The sequence below is a fragment of the Peromyscus maniculatus genome, chromosome 1 (assembly GCF_049852395.1).
Source record: "Peromyscus maniculatus bairdii isolate BWxNUB_F1_BW_parent chromosome 1, HU_Pman_BW_mat_3.1, whole genome shotgun sequence".
Lineage (NCBI taxonomy): Eukaryota > Metazoa > Chordata > Mammalia > Rodentia > Cricetidae > Peromyscus > Peromyscus maniculatus.
This window is the reverse complement of record NC_134852.1, coordinates 17,772,148-17,785,806: the sequence shown is the minus strand read 5'-3', so window position 1 is coordinate 17,785,806 and position 13,659 is coordinate 17,772,148. Positions and strand designations below refer to the sequence as shown.

Genomic DNA, 13,659 nt, shown 5'->3' with positions numbered 1-13,659 from the left:
GTCTGGTAATGGTAATCTTGGGTAGAAACAGATCCATGGAAAATACCCAGAAGGCACAAGAAAAATGCATAGCTAAGAAGGGAGTGAGAAAGATATCAGGGTTCCTAACCTTGGGCCAGTCTCTCTTGCTTCTTACTGTAATATAAGCCTCCCCTGAAGGTTCTGTGGGTAACACTAGAGTAATACAGCCCATCTGTGAAAGTGATGAAATATTGTGGTTATAAGTCTTTGTTATAAACCACTTTACCTTACATGATATATAGACTAATTTTTGAGTATTATTATCATTGGTCGACTTTACATAGTTTCACATCCAACTTAAACATTCAAATGGAAATGTAAGTTTCACACATACTGGGAAGTTGCTGGATATGGATCTGTTTCTGGAGTAAAAGGTATTCTTATATAACACCATATTTGTGAGGTACAGATTTATTAACTGAGTCTGTAGTGAATGACCAGAAGTAGATTGGCTGTCTTATAACCGTCCTCCAGAACTTGGGAAGTCAAAAGTGAGGGGAAGGTAGAATATGTGTATCAGGCAACTGAAGCCAGGAAAAAAAATGTATCTTGAGTTTTCTCCCCTTATTGAATCATATCCTAATGCTAAGTGCAAACTGATTTCCTGCCTTGCCTCATTGTTTATCACTATTGATGATGGAAATCAAGGCCTACTTCATGGCAGGACAAGGTTCAACCCCTCAGTTACATTTGTGTCTGCATTTAGTTATATCATTCACTTTGAACAATGTTTAAGTTTTCACATTCTTCAGATTCTTTTTTACATATGTAGCTTGCATTTCCTCTATTTCAATGTATCATAAATATTATGATAATAGATTCATCAGTATAAGAAATAGCAGGTATATACAGACTTTTGAATGAAATAATTTAATAACTTGCCATGCTGTTTCAGCGCTGCTAGTATATCATGTTTCACTTTGTACAGAATGATGATGTTAGTAATTCATTTGTAGTTATCACTGCAGCCATTACTCCTCAATCACAACAATGTATATGTCTCATGGTATCACAAGCATATGATCCACCTTGTGCTTGTTAAATGAAACTGGAAGATAAGACAGTTTTCTATCATATCACACCACACTTAAAGGTCACTACATTTTAAGAAAATCTCAAAAGCCTTATCATTTTTCTGTGAAATAAGCCTTCATGTCAAAATAAAAACTTATTTTTAAAAGATTCCTTATTTATCTATTTTTCTTTTTTGTGCCTGAATGCATGGTCTACACTGTACATGTGTACACTATGGCAATGCAAGGCCTGCAGAGGACAGGAGGGGATGTGTGAGCACCCTGGAACTGGAGTTACAGACAGTTGTGCATAAGCATACAGATGGTGGTAATCAACCCAGCTTGTCTCCAACAGCATGAAACATTCTTTAACACTGAGCCACCTCTCTAGTCCCCACAAATGAAAACATTTTGCAACCCAAATCATACAATAAATAACAAAAACTGTTACATTTTGTCAAGGATTTGACCTTTGAGAGTCTACCCATGCTTTCACAGATGCCACTGTACTAGGCGCGTACTAACATCATTAAGCATACTCAGTGTTTTTTCTTCTGTTAGTTTGTTTTGCTTGTTTTTAAGTGAACACATGATACTTAAAGGGAATAAGGGTAGGGAATAAGATGTTAGAAAGGAAATAATATGTGGTAGGCTTAACTAAAATACATATGCATGCATATAACACTCAAAGAAACATTTAATAGTAAGTATTCCAAATTTTTTAAAAAACAACTATGTTGATTTGTAGTGAAGGACATCAGAGAAATCTGGATCCAATGAGTCATAGAGACTTCTGTAACTTTGTCATGAATCTGATCTCAACCTCTCTAGAACCTTCCATAGAACCCCAGTCATCCTTCAGGGATGATAAAAACTCAATTCCTCTTCAAAACACCTTGCCCCATTGGAGATATTCACAAAAAACTATTGTCTTTATTAATTAGCAACTGGAAAATGTTTTCCCTTTCAAAATGATTTTGTCTCCCAAAGCCAGGTTTGTCATTCCTACCACAGGTGAAATGAAAATTGCAGTTCTGGAGGGAGGTGATGTCATAGAACCACAGACCTCTACCTCAGGCTTGAGGTGACTCTCACACAACATTGGTTATTAATGAGTCTGAATCTGCCCAAAGAATCAACCATCCTGCAGATGCCAAATGTCAGGTGAGTACTTTGTATTTCAGTCTTAGCAGCAGATTCAGAAAAGAAGAGAAGTTGAGTAAGTGCTCATGTATGGCAATGGGAATCTGAGACAGAAACAGATTTGTGGAACAGACAGAATATGCAGAACAAATTTCCATATTTAAGAGGTTAGCATAAAAGGCATTCCTAACATTGTGCCAGTCCCTGTCAGTACTTACTGCAACATAAATATCTGACTGAGAATGACTGAGGGTAACACCAGGGTAATGAAATTCATCTGTGAAAGTGCCAAAGGATTGTGGTAATATTTCAATGTGATAATTCAACTTCCTATTCATGATGTATAGAATATCTTTTCAGTATGATTATTATACTTGAACTTAGAATAGTTTTATGTCCATAGCAAGTTTTCCAATGGAAATATGCAAACCACAAACACTGAAAGATATAGCATATGAATCTTTTTCTGTACTCAAGTGTATTGTTATAAAAAACTACATTTATAAGTTATAGAGTTAGTAGTAGAGTCTGTATAGAATGACCAGTGGTATACTGACTGGTTTGAAACCACCCTCTTAAACTTTGGAAGGTAATCCTGAAGAGAATTTATGAGTTATATGTCAATAACATGAGCATCAGCAATGACAGCCAGGAAAAAATGTGTCTTGTGCTACCTCCCCTGGTTGAACCATACTCTAATATTAAGCAGAAAGTGCTGACACAGCTTACCTCACTGCTTTATCCTTGTTGATAATGGGACTTATAAGGGCCATGTCCCATGGCAGGCCAGGATTCTATCCATCAGCTATGTTTGTATTCACCCTTAGTTTTTTATTTCAGTTTGGACAATGTTTAAGTTCTCACATTCTTCAGATTCCTTATCATCTCACATGAATCTTCTCTATTTGTACATATTATAAATTTTATTATAGATTCATCAAGATAAGAAGTAATAAGTATATACAGAATTTAAGGAAATATTTGAGTAATTTAATTTTCTTCTTATTCTCTTTCAGCATATACTAGTATTTCAAGTTGCATTTTATACAGAGTAATGGTATTAGTGATTCATCTGCAGTTACCACTCTAGATATTACCTGTTATTAAAAACAATGCATATTTCCAGTGGCCTCATAAACATCAGTTTTATCTTGTGCTTGTGAAATCAAACTGGGAGATAGGACAGCTGTCCCCACAGACCACAATTTGAACACTACATTTTATTAAAATCTCCAAGTTCTTAGTTGCACTTGGCATTTGCCTATGGGGGGAAAAATATTTATTTCAAAATGAAAACCCAGCTTTAAAAATATTTACTTATTTACTTGTTAACTTTGCATTTGTGAATATGAATGTTTTGCCTGCTCACATATATGTGTGCTATGAGACTACAGTACCTTCAGGTACCAGAAGAACTTGTGAGAGCCCGTAGGCACTGGAATTGGAAGAGTCTGTTGTGAGCTACCATATGGGTGCTGGGTTTCAAGCCCAGGTCCACTACAATAATATCAAGTGTTTTGTATGACTGAGCCATCTTTTTAGTATCCCCAAATACTACTTTTTACCACAAAAAGCATACAATGAAATATCAAAAACATGAAAAACATGTTAAGTGTTTTTGAAAATGTGTCTTTGCAGTGTGTTTGAAAATGTGTCTCATGGCTTTGTGATCAGGTACTAAGGTAAATTGCAGTGTGTTTGAAAATGTGTCTGAAGGCTTTGTGATCAGGAATTAAGGTGACCGTGTTTTCAATACAATACACATGTTTGAGACCTTCCAGCATGCACTCTGACAAAAACAGCTTTCAGATTTAAGAGTCATGTTCCCTTTGTGTTTCTAAGTCCAGGTCATAACATGCAAAATAAAGCTACTGTCCACATCAGAGTTATAAAACTCAAAGAAGGTGTCAAACTGACAGGTGAATATTGACTCCTATATTTTTACTGCTGTTGACCATTTATACACTTAACTAATAAAAACTTACACTGCTATTTATTCTAAAGATCAGGATGCAAAAGGAGAAAGTACAGACAAAGCGGTAGCAAACAACCATGAAGTCTAAGCTGTAATCCATAAAAAGGAAAGGTCTAAGATTCAGTATTGATATGAGATCTTTATCATTGTACAGCAAATGAAATTATAAAAATTAGAGAATACTTTGTATCTGAACTACCTACACTGTGCAGTCTCTCAAACTAGGAATGAAGGCATCTCTCATGACCTGGCTCATGTGTCACTGAAAATGGGTCTGATGTGATCAGTGTGAAAGCTTTGGCAGCAGAGAAATTGAGGAGTCCATCTTACCACTCTCCTTGAGAGGAAATGTGCACATATGAGGCATTATATGATAAATAAATTCCTGATTGACTGGCTTCTATGTGTTACTTGGGACTTTTTTTCGTTTCTGGTTGATAAGTCAGTTAATATATGGAATTGAAAGACAATAGAAAATGTTCTAACATGATTGAGAGAACTGGAAACCTGAGATGAGCTTTAGTTGTCCAGTTCATTGAGTGAAATAGGACTGTGTTCACTGTTAAAGGAGGAATCAAATCAGTGGGACTTCAACACTGGTATTAGTCTTTAGTCTGTGTTAATCCTTAAAGTGAGAAATGATCTGCTAAGAAAGGCAGTAGGTTTTGAATGACACAGATTGATATACATTCAATAAAAATGTATCTTTTAAAAAATTATACTTGCCATTATACATTTAACTCTTAACAAAATAAAACAAAGTGAATATTAACTAGTGAGAATATTTTATTTCTGTGCATGTGACCAGTGTAACCACAATATGGCTTTGTGTGTTGATGCTATTGCTGTGAAAACAAGCACCCTTTCCCAGAATTGAGCAGAGGAACCTCACAGATCTGAACTCAGAAGTGCTCTCACATTGTGGCAGATGGTAGTTATCATTTCTTCTCTTTAAAATTTCTTCTTAGTTCACTACACTGAATGCAGGTGGAACCCAAGTATTCAAATCACAAGCACATGGTGTATATACTTCTTATTCACTGTCATTCAAGGAGTCTCAAAAGTCAGAACAGTTTTTGGGATGAAGCATTTTGTCTATAATTTAAATTGTTTCCATCTTCACAGATGTGGCTGGATCATCTTCTGGAAATATGACTGTCCTCTCAGTAAGAACAATTCCAAGTAGGTAGGACTTTAAAAATCTTCCAGAGATATTGAGTATTTGCTTGTGATGTCATATTTCCTATGTATATATTATTGTCAACTGAAGTAGCAAAAACATAAAGAACATGATTTTTATAGTGTTCTAAGGGACATTTCCATAAACTCATACCTCTGTCAGCATCAACATTCAAAATATCAAATGATTTTTGCCCAGATCATGTTTGGGAACCAGGAATCTCTGATTTTCATGTACAGATACAAGCTCCATACAACCAACAACCTCAACCAAAACTTACATCCTTCTTTCCTTTCTTGCTTCCTTCCTTAGCATGTACTTTTTCAACTAATGAAGCAAACATCATAAAAATACATCTAAGGGGAATTTTAAAACTGAAGGAAGTACAACAACTTGAAACACAATAGAAAGAGCAAAACAATCTTGTAATGTTGTCATAATTTTCTTTTAACTAATTAACTAAAGAAACCTCTGCTGCATTGTTGAAAGAAAGTCTTATTGGTAAGCATTTCTGAAGTTAGACTACATTTTAATTGTCTGGGGTTTTTGTAAATGGAGTCCTCCATTAACAACTAACATCGTTTTGATGTTTTACTTATTCCATGATTTTTGAAATATATTTTTGTCTTCTTCAGCATAGATATGTAAAATTCTCTTTTAAAAATCATTTGCCAAGGGATGGTGGCACATGTCTTTAATTGCAGCACTTGGGGGGCAGAGCCAGACAAGATATCTGTGATTTCAAGGCTAGCCTGAGCTACAGTCTGAGTTCTAGAAAAGGTGCAAAGCAGTGCAGAGAAACTCTGCCTCGAAAAACGAAACAAAAAATGGCAACTAAAAATGATTTAAAATTGATTTAATTAGAAAAACAATTGAGAGTAACTGTGCAGAATGTCAGATAGAAGTAAAACTACCAAAGTAATGTGTTTTGAATCATTCAGCAATATTTGCTAGAGCAAGATCATTTTAAAAGCAGATATTTTTAATTACTAGTTGATATGGAATCATTTATGAGAGAACTCTGAGTTTGAGAAGTGGAGAAATGATAAGTGACACTGTACTTGTTTGTAAAATATTTGTGATCCAGACTCATGGTCCATCATTGAAGGAGGTAGTATTTGGGATGACCTGTCAATCTTAGAACATTATGATTATCATTGTCTTATGACTTTAAGTGTGTTGACTTAGCTGCTTTTGATTGCATTCATTCTTAGGGATTCCATTGTCCAAAATGACTTTTCTCACTCTTTCACTTTCTTATAAGCTTTTCTTTCTTCAGTCACCAAATTCAAGCAATTTCCCAAGGTTTTTCATGCAATTTCTGTACAATTTCATCATCATATCATCCTGATCCCTGTGGGTCATCCATCCTGAGTAGAGACAGTAATTATATCTTAATTTCAAAAAATAAGGAGTCACAACCACGGCTTATAAAAATGTTGGTTCCATTCCTCCTCCCTCTATATAGTAACTCCAGCCCCCAGAGAAAACGGGAAGGTGCTTCATCCATTTTCTCTTTCTGTAATCCATCCTCAATTTCCTTTCAAAGTACACAACATGACCTCCTTGATCTTCTACTGAACCCATAGTCTCTCACTCTCAACTGCTAGCTTTTCTTGATTTCTTGGGCAGTTTCTTGATCTTCTTGTTCAAGATATTTCTAGCACTTCTGACACAGACTTTGGGTTTTTTGATCTTCCTCTTGGAGTTGATTGGCCATCTGGGGATGATGCTGGACCACATGGTTCTGCTGAATATTTGATGCCAAATGATACTCAGCTTCTAGTTCAATCAGGCCATGGGCCATGCTGTAGTCCCCCAGCAATCAAACTCTCCACACACTTCTGTTGAGCTGTGGAACCATGAATGGAAATATTGGTGAAGGTGTCTGTTTGTCCTCTTGTTTATTGTGACCTTGATGTATGCCCATCCTGCTGGAAAGCAGCAGACACTCATGTGCTCCAGACAATCTCCCTGGGGAATCTCCAGGGACTGAGAAATCTTCCATAGTTGTTACTAGGTGATGCAAAAAGTGAACTCATTTGGTTAATTCTTAAAAGTAGGATTATTGGTGTCCAATGAGACTGCCCCTTCCACGTTAGCATGTCTATTGGTATCCTTGCATTGATATTTTTAGGTAACTAAGTATAGACATCAGTGGTGCAGCTTTCCTGAAATGTCTAGGATTTGCAGTTTCACAGCAGATTCCTGATCTTCTGTCTCTTTCAATTTTTTTCTGCCTCTTTTGCCATAATGTTCCTTGAGCCTTGAGTGCAAGACTTGTATAATAGATGGATCACGTGGGATTTAGCACCACACACTCATTTGTTTTCTGGACTTTGATCAGTTGTGTTTTTTGTAATGTTCTCTTTTTCTTTGAAATGAGAAGTTTCCTTTTTGAAAGGTATATTTATATGTAAACATACATCTATATGTATACATGTGCATGTGTGCTTATTTACATACACATATATGTGTTTATTCACACATATATACTGTATTTTTACATATAAATATATATGTGTGTGTGTGTATGTGTAACAATGATTAAAACAAAACAGGCCAATATCCATAAGTTTAATATGGTAAGTAGTTGTGTGTGTGTAATTGGAAGGCATCATTGGAGTGATAGTGAAAATGATGTGATTATATCATGATTTCAAAAAATAAGGAAATGAGTAAGGCGGTGGTGGTGCACGCTTTTATTCCCAGCACTTGGGAGGCAGAGGCAGGGAGATCTCTGTGAGTTCAAGGCCAGCATGATCAACAAAGCAAGTTTCAGGAAAGGCGCAAAGCTACACAGAGAATCCCTGTCTCGAAAAACCAAAAAATAAAAATAAAAATAAATAAGGAGATGGAACCACAGCTTATAAAAATGATTACCATCTACAACACAAATTAAATTGTATTTATATAGTGTTATTTCTCTCAGAATAAATAAACCCCAAGCAGAATGTTGGGAAAACAAGAGTGAAGTTACTGGTGTGCAGGGTGATATTTGCTACACTTAAGCAGATGTGAACCATTTTCCAACATATGTAATGACATTCACAGATTCCCCATTCATCAACAAACATACCCAACTTTTCATTTCACCCTTTTTTCCTTCACTTTCTATTTTTTAGCTCTGTTTTTTTTTAATATTTTTATGTTTAATTAGCTTACAAAATAAAAAGTTTCCTTAAGGCATTTTCATACTTAATGTTTTCATTGGCCCAATCACCCCTTTTCTGAGCCCTCATCTCGGCTCACACTGTCCCATATCATTAATTCCTTCTTTCACTTTCAAACACATGTATTGTTTTACCCTCCCCCACTATTTTCTCAGACCCTCTAAAGTATCCTTTCTAGTTTGCTGGACTCTAATACACACACTCACTCCCACATAAACACATACTACTAAAAATTAGAACCTATGAAATCACATCTGGGACAGTCCAATTTGTCTTCCTGAATGTCCATGACATCACTTAATAGAGTAATAGTATTTTCTGCTACAGCCATTCCTTACAGTGACCTAAAGTACCAGTGTACAGAGTAATTGAGGCTGCAAGTATCTGCTAGTTGCTAAGGTTGTGTCTCAACTCCCCACTCTGTTTAAACTTCTTCAGATCCCGGATTTAACTGCGAATATTGCCCTAGTTCTTGATTGTCCAGCTGATTGTCCCTTCATGGCTGGTGCATGTGAGGAGCATCAATGTCCTCTCTGGGCATGCTTGCTTCAGCCTGGTGCTGATTCATAGCTGCTACTATCTGCTTCTGCAAAGGGGACCTCACCCAATTTAAGAATGCTTTGAAGACACCTTTTCTCAGTGGAATATATATGGTGTCCTGACAGTTTCCTCCCAATGCAATGGCCTGATGGGCTGTCTGATCTACTGCCTCCTTTCCTACCATTTCCACTGTAGGCTTCTGAGTGGTGCCTGATTATCCCAGACACAATTTAATTAGAGATACTGAACATTTCCCCAGTACCTGCCATTTGTCAGATATTGTCCTAATCTTTAACATTTCCCCTGGCATCTTTTGACTATTTTTGTTTTCTTGTACATTTTATGAGATTTCAATGCAATGGATGTCCCTACTTCTCTCACAGTGCTGCATGTACACCCATGAATGTGTGTCTATACACTGTGATTTTTTCATAAGGCCTAGCTCATAATTTAATGTAGGTTGCCACTTGAACCATCATTCAAGTATGTTTTGTATTCTTAATAAATTTTTCTAATCTGTGACAATTATTGGATAGTGACCCAAAGACCATTCTTCATGATCAAAATCCAAATTCTGGGTCTGAGTTAAGCAGGCTTGGTGACTGCCCAAAGAGAAACACTTCCCATAGAGAAGCTTCTTCCAGATGTGTAAGTATTAAAGATATTTTCCCATTTCATAGGTAATATGTCCAAATGACAGTGTCGTTTCCATGAAGAAGCTTCTCTGTTTCATGAGATCCCATGTACTGTTTATCTTTAGTGACTGTGCTAACAATGTCTTATTCTGAACATCTTTTCCTGTGCTAATGAGCTCAAGACTATTTGCCACTTTTCTCTTTGATCAGGTTCAGTATGTCTGGTTTAAATTTAGGTATTTCATCCATTTAGTGTTGCCTTCTGTGCAGGGTGATGAAAATCATCTATTTGGATTTATCTACATGAAGATATCCAGGTTGACAAGCATAATGCTGTCTTTTTTGATGGCTAATTCTGGTTCTTTATTAAATACCATTCGTCTCCCACTCCTCACAGATACACCATGATTCTCTACCAGCCCATCCTTCTGTCTTTTTAATGTTTTAACCCATAAAACAAAATTTGTGTTACCCATACACTCTTGGGAGTGTGATTATTCACTGGAGCATGCTTGATTTAGTGGGGGCCCATTCCCCATTTCCTAGTAGCTATCAGTTGTCAGTAGCATTTTAGTTTGGGGTGAGGATTTTCCCTGGGGCCATGCAGTTTCCTGTCTAGTAAATCTCTGTCTTTTACTGGTTGCTGGGAAGTTGGAATCTACTAGTGTATCTGCATTGAGGACACCATTCTGAATGTAGTTTAATCATTAAACCCTCTCACAAGTGCATTTGTGGATTTTAAACCAGCTATTAGTTGTAAAGCACTGAACAATGGTTAATACTAATGACACTGCAAAGGTAACTTTTACCACAATGTCCCAAGTAATTACCATTAATTCAAACAATAGGAAATCATTGAGACCTAGTGAACTTCTTACTATAAATACATTTTAACATTGCTTACAGATATAAGGTGATAGTGTCTATGCAATATATTATGTGACATGCTATGAGGAAGATAGTCCAACTTCTACAACAGGTGTCTTCTGGATGTGTTGTGCAGTGACCCAGGACCATGACAGAATGGAAACCAGAGACTTGGCTGTAGGAATCTTCTTCCTGACTCAGACTGCACTGGGAATGGTGGGTAACTCAGCCATGTTTTTTTGTTTCATCATTGCTGACTTCTCTGGAATCAAAGTGAAGCCCACAGACCTGATTGTCAAACACCTGACCTGGGCCAATTTCATTGTTCTCTGCAGAGGAATCCCACAGACCACTGCTGCTTTTCGTCAGACTTACTATCTAGATTATGTTTCATGTAAACTTGTCTTATATTTTCATAGAGTTGGCAGAGGAATGTCCCTGGGCTCCACATCCCTGCTGAGTGTCTTTCAGGCCATCACCATCAGCCCCAATAATTCCAAGTTGGCACAGCTCAAGAGCACAGCCCCCAGAGTCATTAGTTCTTCTCTGGGGCTGGGCTGGGCACTGCAGCTATTGGTATATGTCTGTATCCCTGTATACACAACTGATATATGGGGTGGAAAAAATGATACTGGAATAAAAGATTTTGGATTCTGTGTTATTATGAATCCTGGACGACTACTTGGTATACTTAATACAATCCTATTGACATTCAATGATGTCATATTTTTGGGACTGATGATGTGGGCCAGTGGCTACATGGTGTTTATCCTTCTCAAACACAAGCAGAGGGTTCAACATATCCACAGATCTCCATCTCCCAGGTCATCACCTGAGACCAGAGCAACCCAAAACATTCTTACTTTAGTAAGCATCTTTGTGTTTTTCTATGTAACCTCTATTGTCTTTACATCTTACCTGTCTGTCCTTGAAGAAACCAGGAGGCTGTCCAATGTAGGTGTAGCCATGGCTGCATGCTTCCCAGCATTCTGCCCCTTTCTGTTCATCAGACATCACACCCCTGTTTTCAGACTCTACAGTATCTGTTTTCATCAGACAATACACCGTGCTTATGTAGTCAGAGAGCACTAAAAGCTGTGCTGTCTGCATCCCTCTTTTATAAAAAAAATAAAGCTTGTTTTTATTAAGAGGTTTCCTATTCATTTTATGTACCAACCACAGATTCCCCTGTCGTCTCTCCTCCTGCCCCCCACAGCCTTCCTCCCCAGCTAACCCCCATTCCCACCTCTTCTAAGGCAAGTTCTCCCATGGGCAGTCAGCAGAGAGTGGTACGTTCAGTTGAGGCAGGTCTGAGCCTCCTCCTTTCTTCACCAAGGCTGTGCAAAGTGTCCCACCATAAGCACTAGGTTCCAAAAAGCCAGCTCATGCACTAGGGACGGGTTCTGATCCCACTGCCTGGGGGCCCCTATACAATTTAAGCCCAACAACTGTCTTGCCTATCCAGAGGGTCTAATCCAGTACCATGGAAGTTCCTCAGCTATTGATTCACATTTCATGAGTTTCCACTAGTTTGCCTAGTTGTCTCCTAGTTGTTACACTAGTTTGTCTAGTTGTATCAAGACCTAGTCCTGGTCTTGATATCCCTTAGTCATATGTCCCTCCTCTCCCCAATTGACTGGACTCCTGGAGCTCCACCTGATACCTGGCCATGGATCTCTGCATCTGTCTCCATCAGTCACTGGATGAGGGCTACATCATGACAGTCATGTAGCTGTAGTTATCGCTAGTCCTGCCTGGGCCAGAAGCCACTCAGAATCAAATAAACACACAGGCACTTATATTATTTAAACTGTTTGGCCTATTGGCTCAGACTTCTTGCTATCTAGTTCTTATATCTTAATTAACCCATTTCTATTAATCTATAACATGCTATGTGGCTCCTGGATTACTGGTACTTTACATCATGTTCCTCATGGTGGCATCATCTCCTGGCCTCTGCCTGTCACCCCCTAGAATTCTCCTCCTCCCTGTTCTGACTACACTATCCTTCCTGCCTGGCTACTGGCCAATCATCATTTTATTTATCAATCAATCAATCATAGCAACATATATTTACAGCATACAGGACATCCCACAGCACAGTCAGGGTATTCAGGCATCTGATCACCAGAGGATGCCAGCTCAGGCACCCTCAGGACCATTGCCAGTAGTCTATGGTGGAGTTATCCCTGTGGATTCCGGGGACACCCCCCACAAGCACCCTGTTTTTACATATTTCCATGGTGTCTTCATTTATCATGGTATCTCCTTTTTGTTCTCCCACTCTGTTCCTATTCCAGCTCAAACCTCCTGCTCCCCTAAGCTCTCATCCCCCATTCCTTGCCCTCCATTACCCTCCCCTCACCCCCAGTTTGCTCATGTAGATCTCATCCAATTCTCCATCACTGGGCAATCCATGTGTCCTTCCTAGGGTCCTCCTTACTAGCTAGCCTCCCTGGAGCTGTGGGTTACACTCTGGTTATCCTTTACCAAAAAACCAGGATAGCATCATCTTTCTATTTCTCTTACTTTTTTTCTTTTCTGTGAACACACTGTTAATATGAACTTTCCAAGTAGATGCAGATACTCTCCAAAGTTTCTTCGTAATACAGTTTGTATTAGGAAGCACAAATCCTTGTTTCCATGGAGAACATCACAGTAGCAGAGATAATTAAGCTGTGGGGCTGTGTGGGCTATATTGATTTAGCTGGGCTATGACTTAGAACATTCAATCAACATTTTTACCTTCCATCCAAAGGTGAACCAGGACAGGTCTGCACCTCTATTCACATCCTAAATTGCAGAATCAAGTCCTGTTGGCTGTCAGCAAAAGAGAATAAATGAAAAATGTATCTAAAAGGTCAGAATGGCATGGTAGTGATTATGGTTATATGCCAAGTGTTGAGTGCTAAAGGGAATGTAGACCCAGTGGGAGGGTGAGTGATAGGGTAGGAGGATGTGGAAGAATGGAGGTATGGGAAACTGCAGTTGGGATCTAAAGAACTAGAGAAGAATTGTTAAAAATTGTTAGTGACAAATAAGCCAGAAATATATGCTGGGGTTTGAGGGAAGCATCTTCAGTGAATGGTATTGGTTTAACTGGATGTGTCCA

The 13,659-nt window shown here is 38.1% G+C and overlaps 1 protein-coding gene across 1 annotated transcript; it reads left to right on the top strand.

The window, feature by feature from the left end:
- The first annotated feature begins 10,703 nt into the window (after positions 1-10,703).
- LOC143274212 (vomeronasal type-1 receptor 4-like) lies at positions 10,704-11,639 on the top strand. The gene has a single exon (XM_076575953.1). The coding sequence runs from the start codon at positions 10,704-10,706 to the stop codon at positions 11,637-11,639; it is 936 nt and encodes a 311-aa protein (XP_076432068.1).
- Positions 11,640-13,659: the final 2,020 nt, after the last annotated feature.